Source organism: Labrus bergylta, chromosome 10 (assembly GCF_963930695.1).
Source record: "Labrus bergylta chromosome 10, fLabBer1.1, whole genome shotgun sequence".
Classification (NCBI taxonomy): domain Eukaryota; kingdom Metazoa; phylum Chordata; class Actinopteri; order Labriformes; family Labridae; genus Labrus; species Labrus bergylta.
Window position 1 is genome coordinate 27832130 of NC_089204.1, and position 27741 is coordinate 27859870.

The following is a 27741-nucleotide window of genomic DNA, read 5'->3' on the forward strand; positions in this document are numbered from 1 at the left end:
GGCTTTTTAACCGGGGAATGAAAAAAGCAGGAGAATCGACTGATGCTTGATTTTTATTTAAGTCTAACTTTGATATGTGCGCATGCTGGCGGGCAAATTAAAACACTGGATGCAGAAAAAATCTAATCAACAAATTGCTGGCGGAGAAAATGGCTGACCTGAGCCGAGAGAAAGAGAGCATTGTGTTTGAGGAGCAAATGAGGCAAGCGATGATGAGAGAGTAAATTAGAAGCTGTCGATACTGTGAGACACCTCTATCAGAGCCAAGGCTGTTGGCTCGGGAGGCAGATATGCAGCTGGTCGGGGTAACAAAGGACCCGTTTGGTGTATTGCTCCATTAAGACACTGGGTCTTGTCAGCTCTGCCTGGATGGGCCATTCTGCTCCACAAGGCAGGGGCTCATGTTTCACTCAGGGCTTAGGGGAAGTGAGCGTTGCAGAGGAGGGGGGCAGGAGGGTGTGAGTGACACTGGTTGACTGAGCATTCATGGCATAATGTTACAAAACCCCAGGGGGCAGAACTTTACCTCAACCATGAATTGATGGTCTCCTGCCACGAAGAGGGAGGGCGGTGGTATGGCTACCCTGGAGCCCCGTCATGATGAGGTGAAGGCTTAACTCCTCAGAGCAGTGTGAGGGTAATATGGTGAAGTATACTGCAAGAGAATGAGGCGAGGGGGATATCTAGATTCCCAATTTGACATCTTAGTTTGAGGTTGGGTTAGCTGGAAGTAGTATTCTTTCATTTTAGTAGGCAGTGTTGTGCCTCACCACTGACGAATCTCAGCCCCAAAATTGTCCAAAAATACAAAGGCAGCACATCTCGAATCTCAATCTTAATGATACAATCTCACTCATTGATTTGGCTCCCATCAGTGTGAGATGTGCTGCCTTTGTATTTGCTAAACATATTTAGTCCAGCTAAAAATGGGAGTGAAGTATTTGCACATTGTCACTTTACTTCTGCTGCTTGATTTCATGAAGTATAGATCTTTATGAAATCAACATGAGCCAATGAAGAGGTGCAGATTTTGCAATCAATACTGGCCACGCAGACTAAAGAGTGAGACAGCAACTTCATTATGCATATTGAGTGGACTAGTCCTTTTTACTAAGCAGTGTCGGGGGTATCACATGAGACATCAATGCATTGGTTTACTAAGATCACTTTTTTGTAGTTGTAACACTTTCAGTTTGTGTTCCAATTCAAGTTACTAGCTGTTTAGTTACATTATGAAATAGATAATCTGTTTTTGTTTTTCAATTAATTTTGGGAGCGCTGGATAGCCTAGCGGTTATGATGTGAGCCCCCTCATCGCAGCGGACAAGGGTGCAAGTCCACCCTTGTCCGTCTGCTACATGTCATCCCCCACTCTCCCTGTCTTCAGCTTTTCTATCCAATGAAGGCAAAAATTGCAACAAAAAATAAAATAATTTCTGCTTCCTTTTGTTGCTACACAAAGTGGAAATTCCCTGACGTGTTTTAACAGTTTCTGTTTGAAGGCGTCATGCAGGTGTTGCTTATGCAAAGCTAAAAGCTGCAGTATCTGCTTGGTCAGCTATTAGTTCTTCCCTTCATCTGTCCTTCCTTTATTGATTAAAATGACCACAGGAAGCCATATTTTGTTGCATTAGAATCAACCACTCAGGCAGGTTGACCAAAGGCACTTTTTTTTTCTTGGACGGTGTTGGTAAAGTTTGACGCACTCAGCTAACCAATGAAGTCGAAAAAAGAGTACTCACCAATTAGAGACAGAGAAGGCGGGTCATGCCAACATTCTTCTAAATGGTGCACAGCAGAGGGGATTTATAAGTTGGTTTATGAATGTAGACTGAAAGATAAAGACAGATTCCCTGTGTACACAGCCCTACACCACTGATCATGACTAAACTATCATGGGTATGTTTCGACGGTCTATACTGTACGTCAGATGAATTATTGGGAACTGCATTTAGTCCTGCATAATTGCAATGAAGCAATTCCTTCCTAGCTCTACCTCAGTGACAAATAGCTGACTCGCTCCTTGCAAAAACTGTGAAGTTCAGTTGAGGCCAGTATCAGGCTTCAAGGAATCTGAGTCAGCCAAATTAAGGGAATCTTACGAGTTACTGTCTTTTTTAGTACGCCATTTCCTTTTTGTGTTTCCCCCGATAGAGAGTTCCTGCTGAGCCGGTGTAAAGTGGACTTCCTGGTAATCGTTTGAAGGTTTCTTGCGGGTATTAAAACACATTCTGTGGGCCGTTGTGTGATAAGGACTTTCAGCCACATTTTCCACCTTGGATGGTTCTATCAGTGAGGGTCACAAATTTTGATAGCTTTGAGTTTTATGTTCCAAAATCTGCCACCAGACACGACAGCATCAACCATGAGGAAAGCACAGACGTATCAACCACATATTTATGGAGTCTCTGAAAGAGTAAATGCACACAGAAGGAGTCACAAATATATTGTAGGATTTATACATAAATGACCCTTAAAAAAAGGCTCACAAACAAATTGTCCCTCTTTGTAAATGTAAAACAAATCCACATATTTGTGGTTGTGAACTTGACTGCATTTTGTTGTGAGTTCTTTTGAGACTCTTCTGTTGTGGCTGGACCCACTAATGCATTTTAATGCATTTTTTAAAGCAGGGAATCATCTTTAGCCAATCAAATGTCTCCTTACTTTTCAACCAATCACTAAATCTAGCTCCATAGAAAATGTCAGGGTGGAACAGTAACTCTGCAGAAAGACTAGTATCTCAAATCTGACCAAATATCTGCTTTTTATAATATTGAAAGTGAAGGTCACATAATCTGATGGGTTTCAACATTTTGCTCAACATCACTTCAAAACATTGGCAATAAATCTACATTTGTTATTCCGATCCTCCCGTTTTGGCTAATTCAAACTACTTCGGCTCATATGATTGTTTAAAATCCTTCCTATTTGATTTGCCGCTGCATTGATGGGGGTGTTTGGATGCTGTAAGAAGTATTCTGTTACGCGTGGCACCTCAGTCAACATCGACATGTTTGGGTCCAGTTGTATGTTTGTGTTTTGATGCAGCGACTTCGGATCACTGAAGGTCAGCAAAGCTCAGAAGCTTTCCTTTGAAGATAAAAAAAAAAGTAAAATAGATAATTTATGAAATTTGTTTCACTCCTTCCAGTATGAAAAACACAAACCTACTTTCCATACAACCTTTTCTCTCTGGAGCCAATGTTTATGTCTCCCTCGCTCCCCCTCCCCCTCCTCCCTCTTCATTGTGGTCATTCTGCACTGTACTCGCCTCGAGCGCTCACTTAAGTGCTTCTATGTTTTCTCTCCGTCCCTCCCTCTCTCTCCGTCCTCGTGTTTATTAGGTTTTGTTGCAGCTATGATTTTGGAGCCAGCATCTTATGCCCTCTAATAAGGGTGACCAATCATAGGGGCAAGCGGCAATGCCTCACTGTTAGTCTCCACTTAATTTAATTACATCAAATTAGCAAAGCAGGGTGAGAGAAAGAGGGGGGATAGAGAGAGAGAGAGAGAGAGAGAGAGAGAGAGAGAGAGAGAGAGAGAGAGAGAGAGAGAGAGAGAGAGAGAGAGAGAGGGAGAGAGAGAGGCTTAATCCTTTGCAGCTTATGCAGGCAGGTTGGACAGTGTCAGCTGTCCTAAGCAGAAACGCTGCAGCAGGATTGTCTTCATTAGAAGGAGCTTAAGGCTCTTAGGTCACTGAATATTGTTAAAACAATACTCTGGAAATGGGCTAATTAAAATATTTGCCTAGTCTGGCTTAAAGATTAAGGAGGACTGCTGTGGGACTTTTCTTGCACCTAGCCTCGTTCTTTTTCCTCCATGTTTGCCTTTCCTCGTCAATAACTCAATACAGTCGGCATCATTGAAATGCTTTGAATACATCTCAGCTGAGGTGTCCATAATATCTCTAAATCCCAAGCAGCAGATTTAACGCTGGGGGAAGATTAAGTCTCTGAGCAATGAACTGTAAAAGTTTATATCGACTGCGCTGTATACATGCCAATATGGCCAGACTTATTAAGCCAACACGGAGTTAGCAGGCAGTCTGGGCTCCGGCTTGATTTAGCACCTCTGTCCACTCTGCTTTCTGCTGACTGCAAAGAGAATAGCTCAGCTCCAGCCTTCTCATACAGACCGAGGGGAGGATTTATCACTTAAAAAAAAAAAAAAAAGGAGAGAAACATAGAAGGAAGCGAAGCAGAAGGCAACAGAGTGTGAGGTATACAGTATTTTATGTTATGGACCGCAGCAGTTAAAGACTAGCTGGCTAAATTGCTCGGCTTCCCTCTTCACAGTGGCACTATTAATGTTTTTGGCTCTATCACACGATTGCAATGACGTATGAAATGGATGACATGTTTGCACAATACAGCAATTCTGTGTTTGTTGTTTTCTCAAAACCCTGTTTCCTGAAAAGTTGGGACATTGTGTGAAATGTAAAGAAAAGCAGAATGTGATGGTTTTGCTAAATATAGAAAGCCCAGTTTTAAACTGCAAACAGCACAAAGGAAACATATTAATGTCATTGTAAAGATTTGGGACAGAGAATTGGAAAAAAAATGACCTGATAGAACATCTCAAGGTCTCCAATGTGCTGCATTAGTGCATCAGTGCATCAGTGCATTATGGCATCGGTAACCTGCACATTTGTGAAGGCACCATTAATGCTGAACCATAAACGCTTTGGAGCAACATATGCTGGTAACTGCTGCTGCTGTTGACTGGCAATAGGTTAGCCACATGATTGGGTATATACTTGTTATGGCTGCACAGTTCAAAGGTCAGCATCCTTGATGGTACGGGGGTGCATTGGTGCACATGGCATGTTATTGAAGATAAATCTAACAGCTTATGGAGCAACATATGCAGACAAATAGACAACTTGTTTTTCAGGGAAGGCCTTCCATATTTCAGCAAAACAAGACTAAACCACATTCTGCACATCAGCATCACTCTGTAGTAAAAGAGTCTGGTTGATGAACTGGACCTCCTGCTGTCCAAACTGGTCACCCATTGAAATGAGCTTATGAAACATAATATATGACAAAGGAAACCCTGAAGTGTTGAGCGGCTGAAATGGAGGAAATGCTTTCGTTACAACAGCTCAAGAAAGACAAAAGACAAAAGACCCTAAAGACAAAAAAACAAGTGGCTCTTTAGCTTCGCCTCGAACACTTCAACAGAACATGCTCATCTAATGTCTGAAAGGTAAACTGTACCATGAAGTCTGAGCATGAAATGGAAAAGCCTGCTCACTAACTGTCTGAATGGTAAAACAAAAGGGCTTTTAAGATTTTTACTTCTGAAATTTTCCGTCTCAGTTTCAAAAATGTTTAAAAAGTGTTGTGAAAAAACTAGTTATTGGGGGCAGCTGTAGCTCAGTGTGTAGGGACCTGTGTTGTGTTGAACCGGAGGGTCGTTTGTTCAAGTCCCGGTGAGGAACAAATCTGGAAATTGGTCTGGTAGCTGGAGAGGGGCCAGATCACTTCCTGAGCACTGCCGAGGCGCACTTGAGCAAGGCACTGAACACCCCCGCCAGCTCAGGAGCGCTCGCTGTGGACATCTCTCCGTTAGTGCACGTCCATCCAAAAAATCCAAAATGGACTTTTCCTTTTCCCAGAACAATTACATTTTTCAGTTTCAACATGTTTTCTATTTTCAAATGAACATGGGGTTTCAATACTTTGCACATAGTCACGATCTGTTTGTATCCATTTTAAACAACATCACAACATTATAGGACATGGGGATGTAGCTTCTCAAAGGAAATCTCAGTCTCTCTAATTTAGCCGGACGAATAACAAGGTTGTTTTGCTGTCATCGCAGACGTACATGGTAGGATTGTTCCAGCTCCAACCTGCGTTGAAACCTTTTTTCCTCATGCCTGCTGCTTCTCTTCTAACTGCCTCTCCCCATTATAAGGGAGGCAGTTGTTTGTGCTGAGAGAGGATTAAGACAAGTCAACAATCCATAGCCTTTTTAGTCTCCCAAAGGGCTGCTCACACACCGGTGAAGATAGAGAATGGCTTTTTTCCAGGAGCAGAGCTTTCGAGAGCGAGGTTTAAATTGTTGAAAGTACCTCGCTGTACTGCAATGGAACAATGAGCAGATATAGAAATAGAGATTGCGTCGGGGAGGGGGGTTGGAGGTAAGGGAGGGAGGGTGTGTGGGGGGGAAATCTAGCTATTTCCACCAAACCTCGCTCTCCAGTTCTCGTCGTCCAGCTGAGTTTTCTTTATTTGTAGCCGACCCAGGGGACGGACAACCAGAGGCTGCTGTGCTTTAACTACCAACTCCTAATAACGGCAACAGCAATCACTCTCAACTCTTATTTTTCAGAGCTGTTGTTGTTCACTGCACTTAATTATTCCAACATACAGAGGCTGCCAGTCAAAGGTGACAGGCAATTAATCACCTCACATGTCAAACCATCACAGCCAACTGACAGGAGGGTCGGTTATTTAGTTATTCCCTGCAAGCTTCTGCTTTTTTATTTTCTTATTTTTGAACTTTTGATTGCTTTGATCAGGAAAGAAAACCATTTAAAATAATTGTTGTGACACCTTTCTTCTTGTATTTCCCCCTGTTTAAGATGACTATGACTCATTTTTAATGAATGCGTCGGGGGAAAGGCCGTAAACTCAAAAGAACCACTATCAACAATTTGACTAACGAGATTTTATGGAGAAGCACTAAAACAGCATTCGGCATTTACTTTGTAATGCCACCTACTCCAACACAAAACAATCACCTCACTCTGGGAAGCACTTTCCTAAAAGCACTAAAAAACCCACCATGTTAAACATCAAACTGACTGCAGAGGAAGAGTCAGGGCATAACACTAAAATAGGTGTATGTGCTCCTGAAATCCTCCTGAGCTGGTTGGTCACACACGTCACTCACATCGGGAGGCTATCCCATGTCGACGAGGGGAAGGGGGGATTTAGTATCTTCGATTCTCCTGCTCGATCCGGATTTACAACAAGTTGCAACATTACAATCTGGAGTTTTACTGGCTAGTGATAATGTTATTTCACAAGTGCATCTTCACTGGATGCCAGAATTTGTTGAGTGTTAAGATTCCCAAAAGATGAGGTCACTGTCCTCGGGTTCAGAACCTGAGTCTGGCTTTGGTAGCAAACAGAGCAGCCGGAAGAACTCTCCATTGTCAGGACAGGTCGAGGGGCGTGTCTTTCCTGTAAGTGGGCGTGGTTTCAGCACATTCAACATTCACGACCACAGCATCCCAGAGAAGAGATTACTGCTTCACTTTGCCATGATTTGTAAACTTAATTCTATACACTTAGCCATTTTTTTCATGAGTGAAATTCGGCCTGGTGGTTAAAACACAATGTTCTGTTATGTGTCATAATTTAAATAAATATTTTCCTATCCACAGACCTTGTGGAGTCAGAACTCAAAACTCTAAAATGGGTATTTTCAGGCAGAGTTAAACAAAGCAATATGTAGCTTTACTGGATGCTGATGAAGATTAGCATAATTTACAAGCTTGTGACCAAAATACATCTAACATTTCCCCCTTTGAGCAAAAAACATGTGCCCAGTTGACTTTGAAATAATCATTTTTGACATGTTCATTTAAATAATTTAAATTATTCCTGTCTTCAGTTGACCTGTTTAACCCAAAAAAAGCCTTCAAATTAGCTTTTCTAAAAACTCCAGGCTCCAGTTTCATAAGACATTACAGAACCCATGGCGTCGGGTGTGGAATCAACTTTCGTCACGACCAGAAGTTCACAGTGCGTATGTGGTGTTGCTGGCAGACGTGCAGAATAAATTATCAGTCGATGTGGTTTTCTCATCACCAGTCAAAGCGGCGCTCTCTGACAACTCTGATGTGCAACAGAAAGCAGTACAGAGGGGATGTTCAACAGAAAAGCTCCCTCATGAGAACTCCTGTGTCCTTGTGCAAAAGGTGCAGAACTGCCACGAGCAAATATATCGCACTTTAAATTCAATTCGCTTGGGGGGGGGGGGAGGTAACATATTAGGCTACAGTGTTGCTCTGGTGCTAAGAGATTTAGCGACAAATAAATGAAAAGGTTCAGTGCCATTAAGGGAAGAGCCAAACAAAACGAGCAGCAACAGCGGGGACGGTGTACTAATGGGAAAAGTGCATCCACCAGCCTGCTCCTCATTCATCGTACAGCCACATGTGAATATACTTGGAACAGGGAAAAAAGCCATTTTTTTTCTGCTTCAGGGACTTACATCAAAGTCAAATTGGCCTACATATCTACAAAAAGACTAAGCGGATGAATAGGATCTGTACATGCACAGGTGACTTGGTAAAGGCATGAAAGTAGCACAGAACCCAACTGCAGTGCAGCACACACCTTTGACGTGGACTCAGAAGGTGAGCGAGACGAGCACAAGTCCCTGGTGATCCCCTCCCTCTACGTGGATGGGTAAAGTTCACAGTGTATGTAGTCAGAACACCGAGCATGCACAGAGCCCTGCCATGCACCAACCAACTACAAGCTTGACAGTCTTTTTTTTTTAAATAAGATATTCTCTGGTGTACAGATTCAGCAGCAACAAGCGTTACGTTTACCTGCAATGTTAAAGGCAGGGTTGGTCATTTTTTTTCAGATCCACTTTTTCAGATTCTGGTTGAAATTGTCTTTAGGTCCTGACAGAAATTAATAACTCACGCCTCCCTGTGTCCCTGCTCGCTCTCTACACCTCGTGTTCACCTGCCCATGATCAAATTGCGTCACTGATGGCGGAGATTATACTGTGAGTTTACTTACCGCTGAATGAGACATGAGACGATGTAGTTTCTACACAATGAAAGGGATGAGCTGAGGTGTGCTTCTGGAGCAACGGCACTTGGCATGTAAGTGAGGGGGCGTGGCTTTAGAGGGAGCACAGAGGGGAGTGGTTGGGTGCAGATGAGCACTGAGGGGATGCTACTTTCAAAATCATGCTAGTTTTAGACCAACCCTGCCTTTAAGTCAAGGTACAATAAGGGCTGCAGCTCGATTAGGCCGACCAATTAGACTACTGTCCTTTATCCATCTTAAAAACAGATGGAGAATTTAATTATTGACCATGTATCGCCAACCCCGCCACGGTAGGTGTGGATACATCGACTTTTAGTCAAATGTGAGAAGTTTTCTGTTGAAGAACGGTTAAAAATGTTCCACTGATTTAAATTTTTTCATCAGAACGTCTAAAATATCTTTTTTCCATCACACTTGTATTGTACGTATTGGGGAATGTATTATCACAAGGCCTTTGGTGAAACTCACCCATGAAGGTTCAGAGAGAAAGATGGACAGACGTCACTAGATTGGCTTCACTTTTTAAAAGGACCACGGGGTGTGATGTAGACTTTTAATTGTACACCGAGGGCCGTGGTCAACAGACTGAATGTAATGCACAGCTTTGTGATCGCAGCCGAGACAGAAAATTCAGCTGAAAAAAAAAAAAAAAAAAGGCAACAACTTTGAACTCTTTTGGTCATGACCCCGCAGTCTATTAACCATCTGACCACTTCAGCTACACTGGACCGTTAATGGTCCTAAAAGGTAGAATATAGTTAGAAAGGAAGGTCAGGGGAAAGGAAAATAAAATTGATCCTGTTGATTCACTTGTTTTCCCCCTCCTGGCTCTAAATCTTCAGGAGCATTGATCTGAGATAGCCCCTTTACCAAATACCAAGAGTGTTTGATTGGGTAAACGTGTCCTCATACATTGTGGTAATGATTTCTCAGGAAATAGAAATCATTAAGTTTCGTTTAATTGTGTTTCTCCCAGGAGGATGCACATAGGCCAAATATAGACCCAAACAATGTCATCCTTAATATAGTTTCCTCCTAATAAATGTCTTTAAGAGGAACATCATTCTGCTGTTAGCGCTAATGTTTGTTTATTTCTGTCACAGATAAGTTCAAGTTGACCTATTCTGCTGATCCCCATTTTAAAACTCACATATACAATCCTGTATGCCCATACTAAATGTAGGCTTTCAGATCATGAGGTAAACGTGTGTTGGAGTAATCCCAGGATGAGTCTGCAGAAGGCGCTAAACAAGTTGCAAATCTGGTGAAAGAAAGAATTTTACCAGACGGCTTCAAGCCTCTAAGCTGCTGAAACCTCGTAAATAGGCTCTCTTCTCCCAGCGCTGGAGAGCAGACCCTCCCCTGGCAGCCCTGCAGCGTTCTGCTCCCCGGAGGGCTTCCAGAGAGCCGGCCAATCAGAAGAAAGTGGGCTCGTTGGGAGGGGGTGGGTCCTAAAGACACAGTAGCTGAAACTAACAGTTTTTTGTGCTGCAAATCATGCAATGCTACTCTATAAGTTTCACAGACTGACATCATGAAAGGTGAAAATAAGTTTTATACGGGATCTTTAAAGTGATGCATGAATTTAAAAGATGTTGTCGTCATTTAGGTTTATTTCCAGTGTAAACACAAGCTACACAGTTTGAGTTGAAAAACAATCCAGGAAAAAATGTTTACCTGAGACGCACATAAAGTGTACAAGCATATGAGAGGTTAAACTTCTGAAAAAATCTTTGCTTGAAAAGATTCATGGGAATGATCAAATACTATGCGCCGCATTGGGTGCATCTATTTTTGCACACCCCAAGTCATTACGGGAAATCCTTGGCAGCGGAAAAGAGAGAGAAACACAAGTGCGAGGTGCTGACAGAGAGCAAATCCATAATGTCATCTCTCCTTTTTCATATTTCCATCACAACTATGTAATTATGATTGGATTCCTTCCCCAGTTTCTCGGCAGAGGCGGTAATACGAGGCCCGTTATGCCGGCTGCGCTGGAGGTCGGAGGAAAGACAAGTCTGGTGATGCGGGCGTGACCTCAGCTCGGCAGAATAGAGAGCCCGTTTTTTTGTTTTTTTTGTATTCTCACTACCCTACAAGTTGCTTCACCAGGGCACAGAGCCAGCACTTCTTTTCCTTTACTCACACCTTCCCCCGCCTCTTCATATGACACCGAGCAGTTTATTTAACATTCAGAGCTCAAGGGCCAGTTTGCTATATATGCTCCCCGCTCCCCGCTCCAGCAGAAAAAAACAGATTGAGACATTGTGAAGTCGGTGCCAAGAGGGCTCTATAACACACATGCCGTGTTTGCTATCCTGCAGCCGGCTATCCCACACACCTCTTTGGCCGAAAAGCAAGGAGAGAGAGCTCCTGGGATGGTGCTACATTTTTAATGAAAGCAGAGTGTTTGATCTGCCAATGTTTATCTTCTTTGATGTTAAGTGACACAGCAGTAGAGCAAGCCAGCTCGCTATGTAGTCCAACATGAGGACAGATTAATTCATTATCCTTCAGCTGAGGGGGCTTCTGGTTGAGGAGTTCATGCTGGAGGTCTGATCATCTGCAGTAGCCTTGAGGAAGCCCGAAAAACCGAGTGCTTGAAATGCAGTACCTCCCGCCTGCACTATGACCTCTCTGGGGAAATGCATTTGAATGTAAGAGATGCAAATGCACGAGGGGATACGCGGTGCAGCGAGAACATCTTAATTACATTCTGTTTGCTTGTATTGTTCAGCGTGCCACCTCTGAGCACTTTCTCAAAAGAAAAAAAAAACTCCCCTCATTACCTCCAAACATCTTGTCCATTCATTTGTGTTTTATTAGACTGCAGGGGGGGGAGAGGGAATAAACTGAAACTCTTGTCAAACTAAAGAGACAACAAAACAGGCGAGTATTTCCAGGACAACAACGGTATCTAATGACTACAACAGATCCATATCACGGGGCCCCGGTGTCCCAGGAGGGGCCACGTAAATAACAAATATGGAGCCCGTGCATAATTACTCCCATAACTGGAGTTTCACCAGGACACGTGTCGGCTGATTTCATGCCACTGCACCCGCTCGTGTTGGTGTGTGCATTAACCGTGTTTCTCTGTGAATCTTAATCCTAACGGTCCCTCAAGGAGTTTTTTTTTCTCTCTAGTCTTACATGCCTGTATGGATTTTTTAGACGTGCTTAATCACATATCAGCAGGCTTGTTATTAGAGGTGCGAGGAGGCAGCCGGCTGGTGACCTGAATCGGATGATTTTTTTCCGAGTTTGGCTGAGATCTGTGACTGACCGGTCGTCTCAAATAGATTCTGTTTCTGTGACGATCTCAGATGACTGTGGTGTCTTAATCGTTTCACAGAGATGGCCTTCTTTGATGGAAGGATATTTATTGAATAACTGAAACAAATAATTACAAAATGAGCCCTGAGGTCTGCAGAGTCCAGAGCGGAACAATACACAACAACATGATCTTAACTACATTTGCATATTATCATGATTGCCCCTCCCTCTTGTTGGATCTTATGAACGCCCTTCTCGGGACCACATCTCCATCTCCGGTTTTTAACACGAGCATGATACCTATCACTCACATTGATTATCCAATGATTAGGTTTCCCCCCCCGCCTCTGATAACCTGATACATCACTCCCCTATTTGAATACCCCATTGACGTAATAGTTACACAACAGCAGGATGAATCCATCACACATTTGACAACTTAATGACTTTGTTATTGCCAAAAAATAAAAACCCTCTTTCCAAGGAAAACATCTGGACTTTTCAGGCCGGGTCCTGCAGATGTTCTCTTGCAGGTCACCGGGCCTTGAGAGAACTCAGTGTCCTCAGTGAACTCAACACTGCAGCAGATCTCATGTGGTCCTCCATACACTTTGTACAATGCACACTGCGTTTGTAATATCTAATTGTTTGGTTGCACTAATACATCTTCAAAAGTTTGAAATCCTGTGAGACGTATCACTTTGAAGGAAATTGCATATTGTCATTAAACTGATATTAAAAAGAACATATGCCTCATGTATGGAGGCTATGGTCCACAAAGCCAGCAGCTCGTTTTCCTACTCTATCGACTGTCCTATCTCATAATCTTTTAGCCGTTTTGCCTTCATCCTGCAGTATGTCCATGCTCTTTTTTTTTTAGGCAATACAGATGTGGACTTCGTGTCATGAATTGCCCACAGCTATCGGCTCTTTCTCAGGGTTCCAATTTTTCCAAAGCATATTGAGCTAATGATATTGAAATGCAAAAAAAATGCCCATAAAGTTGTTCTGCTTTGTGCAGCTGGCTCAGGCTCCTTGCCAGCTCTCTCTGTCCCATTACTGGAAGGAAGCTTTCTTATAAATGGGGAAATTTATACCACATCTGTAAAGACCAGACAGCACAACCACCCCCCCCCCCACCCAATTCAGCTCATCATCTACATGTGGACAGAAGGAGTTTGGCAGGATGACAGCACAAAACTCTGCTCTGCGTCACAGGACAGGAAGTGACGGCTCAACTTCACAATCAGACACAAAACAAGAGCAAGCTGCACTCAGCAGAAAAAAACTTTATGTGCATTTTTGTGCTTGAATATCATCAGCTCAATAAACATACTGATGCACAATATTTATTGAGCAATCAGCCGTTGCAGTCCATTCTTTGTGAATTAGACCCTCAGTGTTTCATTATGAACATAAAACTGAATTTCTATTAAAGGAAAGTTGCAAAAAAGTTTGTTTTTAGTGGTCAATTATAGTTCTTCAATGATAGAAAATCGGTATCGGCAGGTAGGACCTTGAAAAAAAGGGAAATTGGAAGAAACTGCAGACTGTGCGTCTCGACTTCAAATCTTGTTGTGAAGCTTTTATATAATCTGCACATCACAGAGTTTAGTTGAGTTCAGTTGACCTTTGTTGCTCTGACATGGCGGCCCTGCATGCTGTTTATTCATTTAGCTTAAGGGTGGCACAAGTCAGATCTGGACAGCGGTCCAATGAAATGAGCCGTCTTTAGATTTTAGTGTGTTTTTTTTTTTTGTGGAGGTCACCGACAGTAAATAAGCTGTCAGAGGGAGAAAGTGGGTGTCAAATCTTATGAATAGACAGAGAGGGGGGGGGGGGGGGGGGGACTGGACGCTGAAGGGCCCAGCGAGTTCCAACACTGACATGGTTTTAAAAGAGCTTAATTATAATAAGCCGGAGTAACAGAGCAAGTGTTTGGTGGCTCGGGGGCGGAGAACATGGGCGACAGTGACAACAGTCCGAGCGAGAGCTACATGAATTGAAGATCACTCTGTGAAGGGGGCCGGCATCAGATATGCATTAATGGAACAACGGAGGCTTTTCTCAGCTGTAGCCGCCAGACTTCATGAAAAAGAAATGACGCCCGCCTCGCAAAAATATATTACACCTAATGTCTTTCCCCTTTTGTGGAAGCCATCAAGCTTCATAACGCTTTATCCATTAAGTCGAAACACGAGCGCTAACAGTGTTATTTCATTTAACAAATGCGAGTTATGCTTTATGAAAACAATAAATCCCACCACAGATCTGTGTGTTCCAACATCATTTGTTAATCACATTATTGTTAATTAATGACGCAATCCTTTTTAAGCTAATGGTTGACTGTGTGTGTGTATTGGGCTCGGGCGACGGGAAGGGGAATTGGAAAAAAGGGAGTGTGTGAGAGAGTAAGAGTGACGCACTTTAATCACTCCGCTGAGAAGAGGAGCCAGAGGGGGGGAAGAAAAGGGAGCAGAAATAAATAAATAAATGCAAAATATATATCGATGGTTTTATATCCTCGTGAACTGGTTTACAAGAAAATATTGGAATTACAGTCAAAATGATTTATCATGTATTGTTCTGGCTGAGGCTGTTTAACTCCCTGCTCCTATGAATATTAACACACTCCGTCTCTCTCTCTCGCTCTCTCTCTCCATCTATCTGTGTTTCTCCGTCTCACACACACACACGTAAACGTATAACACACTAGCAGAGCTCCCTGTCTAATTTTTCATGAAGATCGCTGTTTTTATGCTAATCTGACAGCTGCATTCATTTTCAGACTTTCTCTCAGGCATTTATTTCCCAATCACATACTCACTCATGCACAATAACACACACACACACACACACACACACACACACACACACATACACTTCTCCTCCTGCTTCTTCTTCTTCTTCTTCTTCTTCTTCTTCTACTTTTCTTACATCTTGGCAGAAATGAATTGAAACGCCGTCCTAATGAAGGCTTTTCTAATTGGGAAGAAATAGGCGCTTATTTGATTGAGACAACTCTGACAGCTTGGAAGAAAAAAAACCTGAGATTGTGGCTTCATGAATAAATTGTCCCACTTTTTAATAGACCACTTCCTTTATAAGTCAGAAGGAGCCTTGTTTCAAAGCATCAATTTGACCCCGGTCACTCGCTATAATGCTGCAAGGCTCTTCTTCGCTGAATAGCCGGGGTAATTAGCCGCACTCTTTTCTCCATCAGGTCATGTTCAAACCTTTCATAGGCATTCCTAAAGTCGACGAGGTAATGCAGCGAGACAGGAAAGCCTCAGTTTGGAGGTCATGAGAAAGGCAGAATTGGACCAGTCAGTCAATAACTCCGTCAACTGAGTCGTGCCTTTGAGGGCTGCTAATGAAGCTCAGAGCGCAGGGAGGGAGGTGCTCGTTTTGGCATGCTGGGGGAAGCAGCGAGACAACTGTTAACATTCGCTTGCATCTCTCGTCTCTCTGGAGGTGAGGCAGGAGTGGCAGTTAAACTGAGTTAACTGTGCTGCATTATGAGGGAAAGCAGCACCAGTACCTGCCTCCCTCATTTCTGTGGAATCCATCCCCCCCCCAGCTACTCATTGAGTGTACTCAAGCCCTCAGATGGGGCTGAGAGCTATTCAAGAGCAATGTGTACCTCAGTGCTTTGAGAAGACATTACTCAGCACAATAAAACACTGCACGCTGACGTCGCTCTGCAAAACGTGGCATCAATGTCGAGGAAGTGCTGAAAGACGACTGAATGCACATCGTGGTACATTCATAAAATGATATAATCTTTATTTCAGGGGGCAAATCAGTGTCCTTATTGTTCTATAGGCTCGGTAGAAGATGCTTTTTTATTAGCCTGCATATATAAGAGCTGCTAACAGTGTTTGAGTCTGAAGTGTCTGATAAGAAACTTAAGGGTGGGTGCAAAATACAGCAGCTTGGAATTAATTTCTGCCATATTTTGAATCTCCTGCAAGGTGCATGAAATTCTCTGCAGGCATGAGTTTCTTGGCACAACAGCGGCTTTGTTGTGTTAATAATGTGTGTTGTGTTTACAGTCAGCGGTTGATGCCTGGTTCACATTCATACAATGAATACCCTGTTAATGTCTTCTCCTTTTTGTTTTGTCTCTCCAGCGGGAACAACGTACATATTTGGGCGAGATGGCGGACTGATCACGTACACGTGGCCGCCAAACGACCGTCCCAGCACGAGGGCAGACCGGCTAGCCATCGGCTTCAGCACGCACCTGAAGGACGCTGTCCTGGTGAGGGTGGATAGCTCCTCTGGTCTCGGAGACTTCTTGAAGCTTCACATTGTAAGTCACAAACTTTTTTAAACATTACATCAGTGTTGCTGTCCCCGAGGGGAAATCTGGTTTGCAGCGAGGTGGAAACAAGAACGATAAAGAAACACAAGAACATCAGTAGAAACAACATTAAACATGAACATCATTAAAGGAAACTGAGAATGTATAAAAACGTCCAGAAAGGCGTTTTCACACCTGAACTGTTTGGTCAATATGAAACAAACTCTGGTGCACTTTGTCAAATAATTGCTTTGGTTTGGGGTGAATGCTCAAAGGAACTCTGGTGCGGACCAAAGAACCGTACAAGGGGTCTTGGTTTGCTTCCAGTTGCACCAGAGTTCGGTTCGCTGTAGGTGAGATTACATGGAGACTTGTGTAAATCAGTGTGATGAAAGATACAACAGAAAACTCAAAGTACTTGGTCTTTATCGATTCTCTGATTTGTTGAAATTTTCAAAATCCAAAACAAAAAACAGCCAACCGGAATTGACATCTTCAGACACTTCAAATCCATTATTACCCCTTTACCTTTTCTGAAGAATATTTCCTTTTTAATATAGATGGAAATGGAAATAATAGGATGCAAAATGTATTTCAGACCAAACAAAAGGAAGTGAATCAAAATGCAATGCATTGTGGGTTGAATTTTGCCTTCTGTAAACAATGATTTGTTGGTCTTTTTTTTTTTTAGAGAAAATGGACACTGGTTAAGATAAAAAAAAAGAGTTTCACAACGTCACCCATCAGCAAAGTGGAAGTGCAAGCCAAGACACAAGACATTTATAATAAGAAAAATCAGCGTTAATCCACCAGTTATTGATTTCTGGTGTCTTCCTAACTTAAATATGAGCATTCTGTTGTTTCAAAATGAACATGAGCTTGTTTCTGTTGTAATATTCACAGTCTGAAAAATGCTGCATCTTTAAGTTCTCTTCACCTGTTGTGATTTTCTGCAGATAAAAGACCAAATGGTGAAGGTTTTATTGATTTTTGGGAGATGTTCTGTTTACAATCAAACAAAGAAATGCTCAGTTTATTCAAAAACAAATCTTTAAATAGTTGAACCAAAGCAAAAAAAAAAACATATTTTTAGCAGCAGTGATCTCTTTTTCTGCCGCTGAATGTAGGACTCAATTTTCCAATCAGCTCCTTGCTATGCTTGAGGGGTTTAACTAAACGTCCTGCTTAAGATTGAACAGTTTATTTTCCATTCTCTCTTGCTTTTTTTTCTTAACTTTTCTGAACACACCACCTCCTCCAACCCGAAAAAAGATGATGTCACCGTTCAGTTGCATTCAAATGAGAACCTGGTGATTGTAATGGTTGTCGGAATCTCATGACACAACACCGACAGAATCGTGTTGAAGACGAGTTTTTCACCTTTAGATTTGAGTAAATATAAAGCGCTAATGTAGCATATGGAAACAGAATCCCATGATGGTTGGCTTTCTGATTTCTAAGCTCGAATTTCATGACCAACGACCAAATAGTCCAGGTGAAGATGATTCAAGCACCACAAAAGAAAGAGGAAGTCATGTTTAATGTGCAATTACATCATGCATGACCCACACATGACATTATTATTGTGTGTGGGAACAAGGAGTCCATACTTGCTCACCTCATCGTATGTAAGTGGTGTGGTCGCTGTGTTTGTGTGTGTGTGTGTGTGTGTGTGTGTGTGTGTGTGTGTGTGTGTGTGTGTGTGTGTGTGTGTGTGTGTGTGTGTGTGTGTGTGTGTGTGTGTGTGCAGCAGCAGCCAAGCCGAGGGAAATGGTGCACTAATAAGGGTTAGCGTTCATATAGTGCACCTCTGACCTGGACATAATTCTGCTGGCTACCACATGACCTCCCTCTCGCTAGCACCCTCTTACTGACAACACTCATTAGCGGGTGAAAGGGGACGGGCAGCGGGGGGGGGGGGGGGGGTGGCGGCGGCAGGGTGGCTGCAGCCCCTCCTGCTGGGGAGAGTGGAACAAGGGAGAAACATGCAGTATGTCTGTTTGTGTACATAACATGTCCTGACATGTTTAAGAGTTTCCCAATGGTTATGCACCTTTCTGGGAACTACCATCAAACGGCCACCGTTTATTGAAATACTGTGCATGTTTGAGATTAGAGAGATAAGATGTTTCTGCTCGTTACACTTATAACCACAGAATTCACCGGGTCTTGAACCAGCGAGTCTCCGGTTCCCAACCCAGGTGCCTGCAGACATGCTACTACCGCCCCCGACCGCCGCACACCTCAGAACATTTACTAAAGGCTCACACTAGCCTGAGCCACCCGGGAAAACAGCATGACATCACTGATGTTGGCCATGGGCATACAGGAACGTTGCACACACACACACACACACACACTCGTACAGGAAACAGTCCACCCAACATACTGACACACAAATTGATCTTGAAGTTTGCCTCAACCCAAGCTGCCCACACACAGAGTCTCACATACAGTGAGCATGCATGACATGAGCAGGCCTGTCCCGAGGACACCGAGCGGCCATGATGTCGTTCTTATGAGACACCTTTGGATGCACTGCTCCCCCCCCCCACCACCACCACCACCACCACCATTTTCCCCCTATAAACCTCAGGGCTAAGTGGTATTTAGCCCCTCGTTTTAATTCAGGAGTAACATGTTAATTTAAAAGAACACAACCTTTTTTTATGCACACTGTGTATACGTATCTCTAAATGCCACCCGGGAGACTCACACAAGATGTTTAGAAGAACATAAATCAAAAACGTCAGAATAGAGGGACAGGTGCGGCGCTCTCTCAGATGCGTCTGGGCTGCCGTCCATAAGCGTGAAAACACCTGAACGGTGATGAAACAGACAGATTTTCTTTAAGCGTGATTTCTATGAAAAAAATGTCTCCTCCTGAAAGGTTTCCTCTTTTAATGAAAAGGGGCTTTGCTTTGTGGCTCATCCCACTGCAGGTCTGATTTCATATACATAGACATTTCCTCCTGGTGTGCTTACATAGGCACCTGTACTTGTACTTAAGAATTCACACACCTATACACACCAATAGGGTGCAGATAGTGTCCAACCAGGGTGATGCAGGTCTCATTTGTTGCAAAATCTCTCTGTCCATTCTACAAATATGGATAAAACGTATTGTTCATAAAACAGATGCTTGATAAAAATTCAAATTCACCTTCGGCACAGTGTGTGCTCATGAGGACAATAACTCATCAGACCTGTAAAAATATGTGTGTATGACTTTGGTAGCCAGCCTCAAGTGGACACTCTAAGAACTGCAGGATATTCCAATTCCGCACAGGCTTCATTTTCAACCCCTTCATTTCACCGCCGCTTGTTTAAAAGCAGTAAGGGGTAATGTAAAGTTGGCGGGGTGTTAATATGAAGTGAAACTCTGACACTGTGATTCACAATGAAGGAGTTTCTCTTTGACAACAACCCGCTCACTTTTTTCCTCCCTTATTACACAGATAGGCAATATATAATTTCAAACCAATTTTTTGGATTCGGAAATTATTTTATTGATTTAAAAACTAAACAAATAGTTCATTTGAATCTAATTAGAGCTGCGTCCATAGCAACCGTTTTCTCAGTGCACCTTTATAAAATGAGCTAAAGTAGCTTTCATTGCCCATGATAAACAGGAACATTTCCACCATTGGTGAAGTGAGACAAGATGAACAGACATGTATATATCAGCACAGCACTTGAGCTTTCTGCCTCGTCATGTTGGGATCTGTTGATGGTTTCTTGTCCATTCAGCCGTCTTTAAATCACCACCCTAACCCAGAGCATGTTCCTTTGTGTGCTTATTTTATGTGCCATCTCCAGTTTTGTAGATTTCTTTGGCATAGCGTAGCACTTTTACATTTTATAATCTGTTTCCTGCAAGTCTTCATCTCCTTGTCTTATTCCCAAAGTAAACAGACAAACGTCAAAATAAGCGACGTCGTTCTGTGCATTGATATGATTACAGTTAGTCCTCTTGAGCCTGTGATTAGAGCCGTCTCCCTGGCAACCATGCATCAACTTTCCTTGGTAGCAGTTTGTTCTGCTTTACAAAGGTATATGCTATCGAGGGGATGTGTAATTGGCCAATCAGAATGAAGCACTCCACACAGCGGCGTGATAAGTGTATGTTAAATAACAAACTGCGAACCAGAGGTAAAGGTCTGCTGTTCAGCCGATGCATGATGTAAACACACAGGTCACATCATGGAGGGAGCATTCTCCATGAAGACGGTCTGAATGGGGGGGGGGGGACCTGGTTTAAGGGTTCGCCACAGAGCAGAGATGAACATGAGGAGAGGTGAGAGAGCGCGAGGCAGGGAGATCGTGCAGCTCACAGCAGATGCAATGCGTATAGCCTTGTTGATTAACTGTGTAGCATTCCATTGACATTTTACAGGGAGAAAACGTTGATAAGGCATGTTCTTACAGCAGGGGCAGTGGGTTGTGAGAATCCCCTCTCCTCTCGCATCAGCAGTCACTCTGAATGCCTCCTCGTGTTTATTTATTTATTTATTTATGCACATTAATCTCGGGGCTTTGTGAAACGTTGCATTTCATTAGAAAATGAGAGCAGCATGAGAGAGAGAGAAAAAAGAGTTTTAGAGAGACACAGAGGAGGCAGAAAGGTTGTGCTCTTCCATTTTTTTTGTTCATGTAGATTTTTCCCGAAGGAGCATCAGGGTTGGAATATGAACAATCAACTCTGCATGAAAGAGTATGACATGCTTTTCATCCATGCTGTGCAACAAAAAGTTTTGCAAAATTGCAAGTTCTAAATGAAGCACCATTTGAAATATTCTATCAAATAAGGTTTTTTTAAAGAACATAAAGGGATGAACTAAAGTGCCATTATGAAAAAGACTTGCTTTTATCCCGACAAAGTCTTGATTGACTGATGTGTTTAATTGTCACGAGGGATATTTTGTAAAGCTTTGCGCGGCAAGTCAAATTGAAAGAAGAGCAGAAAATGAAATCACAATATATTATGAAATTGCGATGCTCATGATACCAAACCCTCTAGATTTGTGCTTCACGCTCCCTGTCTTTCTCCTCATTAATTACACGGGGGAAAGGAACGTGTTTTACAGCACCCCATTAAAACACAATGAGCTGTGCAAAATTACCACTTTGATGCCTTTTCTCACGCAGGAAAAAGCAGCACTCTAGCTAGTCACCTGCAAGAACCCTATCTGGTTGAACTGCACCCTTAGAGGCTTTGCTCTTTAAAATGAAATAGTATTACTATATAATGACTCTTACAGGACCAATTTGCTGTTACGTCGTACTGAAGGGAGTTTGTTTCACTTCCATTGGTGGAAAAAAAAAGACTGAAGATGTGTGGGACAATGTTGATTGGCAGTACTGAATATGTATACATGGATTCTAGAGTAGCTTCAGAGAAACAGCTCATACTATGAAAACAACATATAGTAAGCCTGATTCCCAATGGTGTCCCCCCGTTCCCTTTCATTTACCTCTGCTCGGAGCAAGAAATGTCTTTGGAGGAGTGTATCTTCAGCTGTATGAGATGGGATTAGACCAGATTTCAGTATTTACCCCCCCATCCCTCTCCATCTTCAACATCCCTCACCACCCCCTCTAATCTCCTGCTCCCATTTCATGATGACAGGAAACCCAGCGGGGCTTGAAGGACGCCATCTCAGCTCACACTCTCAAGAGTAATATGTGGGAACTATGATTTAAATGCACCTCAGAGGAATTGCGATCCTTTCCCCCCCCCACCCCTCCTTTTTTTCTATCGCAGATAAAGACAATGACTGGGGAAGTCAGCGAACCATCAAATGTATGACAATCACTTTCCTCAGGCTCATTACGGCGGCGCACATGGAAGGAGAAGGACCGGGATTCATAATAATAACGCGACTCCCCGTTTCTCCAATTATGATGATTCCCCACAATCCCCTTTTTTTCCCACTTCTTCCAAAGGTGAAGCATATTCATGAGGCTCCTCCAACAAGTATTCCATGTGGATGTGAGACTCGTCTGTACATGATAGTATGCCCTGGCAAAGTATTCGCATATATGAAATTAATTGCACAGTCTCTGAAAGTCAAATCCAGGGTAAAAATCCACAGTGACATTATGCAAATGATGAATGTAATGATCCCTGTGCCTTGCAGCAGGGTGATTCATATAGTAGAGGAAGTGGATCATAGTTTGGAGGATGTGAGTGCAGCACCTGCAGAGTAAACCATGGTAATATGATTGACTGTGTAAGTTCTGTATAATAACACAAATATTGCGTTAAAGGTAGATTCTGCTTTGATATTATTGAGGTTGTTTATTTATCTCGCACAAAGGAAGTATCATTTATTTTCCTGCACAAACAAGGCCGTCTGTTATTGGAAATCTATCCGTACTTTTTTTTTTAAGGAAGCCATTTACTCGGTGAAATGAAGGCTTTTGCAGTTGTTTTCCTCCTGTTTTTGTTGTCAATGAGCAGCGGTGACAGTGACTATCAGAGGCTCTTCACAGTCTCAGGCAAGGCCCCCCGAGGGGCCCCACTGAGCTTGTTTTGTGCTGGTACTCAATCTCTGTATGGGGGTTGGGGACTATTCCAAGCACTTTCTTCTATCCCCTCTTCTAATTGCATGCATCCCTTTATAAAAAAAAAAAAACAAGCAATGAAAGCACTCTGACTATGACAGAGACACTATGAAGTTAATATATTCCATAGAAGAGAGGATATGCTGGAGAAATAATGACTTCTCTGGCGGTGCATTGCTCCCCTCAGTCCTCCTTTATAGCTGAACCAGAAGGGAGGTTCTTCTTCTGACTGAAGACACCTTGAACTGCAGTTTCATCCCCTGCTCTCTACCCTGTTCATCATGTTAAACGGCTTTACAGAAGAGACCAGCAGACCCACTTGTCTGAGTAGTCAACTAAAAGAAAATGTCATCTTTCATGTGTTTTTGCAGCTCACCTTCCTGCTGGAGTTGTGACTATGCGGGATCGCGTGCTTCATTAAGAAGGAGTTGTGCATTTTGGTTTGATGCTGCAGGTGACATTGTTACCTCAGAGAGGTGCCGCGGGTCTCTGGAGATGAACCGTTGTCACGCTATCCCCCGTGCTCCCATTAAAACACCTGCTCAGGGAAAGGATCTTATTCTCATCCGCTCCTCCTGTTGAGGTCTCAGACCTAGTAATTGCATCTGGTGCTTGCTCCGCACACAGACATAAAGCAGACCTGCATGCAATGCCCTCAGGAGTCTCTGGTTTACAGCTTTGCCGTGTTGCTTTGAGGCACATCAGTCAGTTATTAGCAGACCTCCAGAGCAGCTGACAGATACCAATCCACCAACACATATTATTGCTATAAATGAAAAAAATAAATGCATCTGAAACTTACAGCTGTTTACCTGAATGTGGGCGCAGACTAGTTGAGCAGAACATTTCTGATATGTTATATTTGTCGGGTGTTTGCGTTTGTGTTTGAACAGTTGTTACTTCACACTTTTTCTCAACTTTACTTTATCTGCTGTTGCTATGGTAACAAACCCAGTATCAGGCTGCTATGGTGTGTCTTGTACCAAGGTGATGTAATGCATTTTGAGCAGATTCGAAAAAAAGAGAAAAAGAGATTCGCTATATCCAAGTTGGAATCAGTTTTTAAAAAATCACATCTTTATCGAATCTGCCCAAAACCTTGTCGTTGGTATGAAGTCTGTCATTGAAGAGCACTATGAGGAAATACAGTCCAGACCAAGCAAACACCATGTTTACCACCTCCTGCGCAGTGATACAAACATCACAACTAAACCAGATGACACAGACTTTAAAAGTTATCTTTACACACACACACACACACACACACACACACACACATACACACACAAACGGACACACAAACGGACACACACACACACACACACACACACACACACACACACACTGGTCCTTTGCAGCTCCAGTAAAAATATGCAGAGCCCTCCAAAAGTCATTGCTGCAGCATTTCGGTTATTAAAGAAACAGTGTCCAAACACAGACTTGTTCCCCGTGACATTATTCATCATTGAGCTGTCACGCTCGAATGAACAGTGGATAGAAGTAAACACATCCATCCCACTCGTGATTTGACTTTTCATGCTTTGTGCTGACACAAGTCACTCTTACTTCTGCTGAAACACAAGGCTCTCTGGGACGTTAACTCAAGACAGACAGCCGGAGCAACCGACCCACTCCACTTTTGCCAAAGATGAAAAAGCAACAGAGTGTGTAATCTGAGGATCATCAGTAGGATGCCGGAGAGGGGAAGATGCCAAAGCTGTTGGTTGTTTTTAACCTTTGTTGCAGCACTTTTCTTGTTTAGCTCGTCGGCCATTTCTGACCCTTTGCTGCTCTAAAACAAGCTTTGAATAATGTTATAACTAGTAGACAATGATCTGCCTCCGAGCACAGATATATCGCACTTGGGCCAAGATAGCTGAGCAAATTGGAGCTGGTTACTGACACCTCGCTCCTTCAAGACACACATTTTACTTACCGATAATAAAGTCAAAGATCCTTCAGGTTGTGTTGGTTTGAAGCAGAGGCTTGTGTAATGGAAAGTTCAAAGTCTGCAGTTTGACGTTTTTGTTACTTTTTCTGACCTTTCCTTCCTTCTGTTGTCTTGCATGGAGCCTCATTCGACAACAGAGCTGTCAATCATGACGTTAGACCCAATCTTTATTGCATCAAATAACAAATAAAAACAAAACTATTTAAAAAATGACCACATGGACTTAAATCAGCATGATAACAACTAAGTAAAACGACAAAATCAAGGTTTGACAACATTTTATTTGACTTGTATTTTAACTAATTTTTGTCCCATTAGTTAACATGGAGGAGGCAGGGTTTATGACCTATACTGCAGCCAGTCAGCAGGGGGCGGTCTAAAGCTTTTGGCTTCATTCCTCCATCCATCTTCATATAGAGTCCATGGTAGTAGACAGCAAACATTATCGTATAGACTTGTAGTCTTTGAAAAGTGTCCTAAGATAAGTTTTAAAGTGCAAATGTAAGAATAAAAATGTAGTTGTTGACTGATTGATGGTTATCGATCAGTGATACCTTTAGGGTGGCAGTGCAGCACAGTTTGCTTTGTAGGCTAATGTTTGGGTGATGGCAAAGAAAAAATAGTTCACATGAATCAATGTCATGTCAGTGGGGGTACGGTAGTGTAGTGTTTAGTGTTCACACCCCATGTAAAGAGGCTGTGGTCCTCCAAGCTGGCGGCCCAGGTTCCAATCTGACCTGTGGCTCCTTTCCCGCATGTCATTTTCCTCTCTCTCTCTCTCCCTCCCTGATTGCTGATTCTTTCCACTGTTCTAACTCTCAAATAAAAGCATAAACACCCAAAATAATAAAGCTTTCAAAGTAAATGTCATGTTATTGGAATCAGTGAAAAAGGCTGTTACACCAGCACATAACTGTTCCCACATTAAGGCCGTATTCAAGACACTTCTCACAGTTTATTCTAAACAACTCTCATAAAGATATATTTGTTTTCCCCCCTTTTCCAATACTCCGTATGTATGCTTAATTAATCAAACATGGAACACTCGTAATCATGGTCGCATTCATGCTAACGATGCATATTAACAAACCTCACAGCTCTAACAACCCGGCGCACATTTAAATTCACAACCAGATGCCGTTTCTCCCTTTTCCCTTTCTCTCCCCTCATTTCACTGAGTGTCACTGAAACCGAAGCTGCCATTTACTAGTCAGTGCATTTGGCAGTTGCAGTACGTGGCAAAGCTAAGCTAATGGCACTGTAATGGTGGAGTTAATAGCTGACCGTGATGAGGGAGATAGCAGTGAAAAGGAGAAGATGGGGGGGAGCTTCATTGACCTCATTTAGTCCCTCTGTGGCGATTCAGTCACACAAACACAAACTGGAGAAGACAGGACTATTTATATTCCCACGCTTCTCCTCAGACAGAAAATATAGAGGATTTAAGCTAGTGGCAATGAATAGTTTTAACAGTATAGCACTGGTAAAAAAAAAAAAAAAAAAAAAAATAGCATTGATTTAGTGTCAGCGGTGAGTGATCGTGGCATAAAGCCCGTATGTGCGAGTGAATGGCCTCCTATCGCTTTTTGTCATAGCCCGGGCAGGCACTCGGCTCGGATGATGTACCTGACCTCAAAGAATCAAATCTCATCATCTCCATATTGAGAAAGGGACAGCGCTAGAATCACCATTACTCATCTTTCAATTCCAATCATTTCTCAATTTGTTCAAGCTCTTTGCCACTACAAAGCCAAGTGGTCCATGAAGAGGAACTGAGTGTGTGTGTGTGTAAGGGTGAGGGAGAGAGAGAGGATGATGTGTGTGTATGTGTATTTGAGAGGGCAGGACAATAATGTGTCTTCACTTTTATTAGTGTAACAAATCACAGTGAGTACAGCTTGTCATCCTCAAAGCTGTACATCAATACATTACAGGCTTGCCTCATACAGAGCAATATTGCCATGGCTAACACGGGGTAAATTTGATTTCATCGTCCATGCTACACTGTCAGGCATGTTCCCTTTTTCTCCGGGTTACAAGGTTAAGAGCATTGACGTTCTATTTGTTATTATGGTTGGAAGGATGAATCGAGTTTTCATTGGCTCGGCCTCCCTCCTCGATTTTTACTCGTGTTCCTATAAATAAGTCAGCCTGTTTTTTTTAAGTTTTCACCGTTCATGTTTTTAGCATTTATTTGGTCTTTAATTTTTTAATATCAAAAAGTCAAATCTCAGTACATCTTTGCCTCTGTGGTTCTGAATGGCAGCGTGGGTTTGTGTGCGTTTGGGACTGGAGCAGCGCAGCGTGGAGTCACCATAGTTGTTGACTTTTGACACAGCTGCCCCAGCCCTCAGGGTGGGATAAAAATAGTCTCGTTCTTTTTCGCTCCATTGCAGAGATCTGAAGTAAAGCGTCGCCCAACTAACAAATGTGGAGCTTATTTTCTCTAGAAACACCGAGTGCAAAGTATTCTTACCATCTTTAGTCAAATCAACATTTCTCAGACTTACATGTTTGTCGTGTCTTAAGGTTAAAACTGCTCAAGGTAATCAGTTATATCAAAATACTGATTCACTTTGATTTTTACTTTTTGAAAGAAATTTCAGCTTTGTATTTTATTTTTCAAAGTTAACTTTCTTCCTCCTGCAGACGACCTTCTGATCAAAAGCATGTATACCTATTCTCTGTTTTGTTAATAAATTTAAATTTGTGCGGTCCATTTAAAATAGTACAACAATATTACTGAAGTAACAGCAACATTCAGCGTCATCTATGGGGCTAATAATGTTAGCAATGTTAGCAATCATGATTAAAATATTCCCAGAGTAACT

The 27741-nt window shown here is 42.6% G+C and overlaps 1 protein-coding gene across 17 annotated transcripts in view; it reads left to right on the forward strand.

The window, feature by feature from the left end:
* Nucleotides 1–27741, forward strand: part of LOC109983199 (neurexin-1a) — a 338575-nt gene that overhangs the window by 206225 nt on the left and 104609 nt on the right. For all 17 annotated transcript variants that reach the window (XM_065959877.1, XM_065959879.1, XM_065959887.1 and 14 more), the window contains one exon: nt 16220–16401. In XM_065959877.1, the coding sequence (XP_065815949.1) occupies nt 16220–16401 (182 nt within the window). The remainder of the gene's footprint in view (nt 1–16219; nt 16402–27741) is intronic.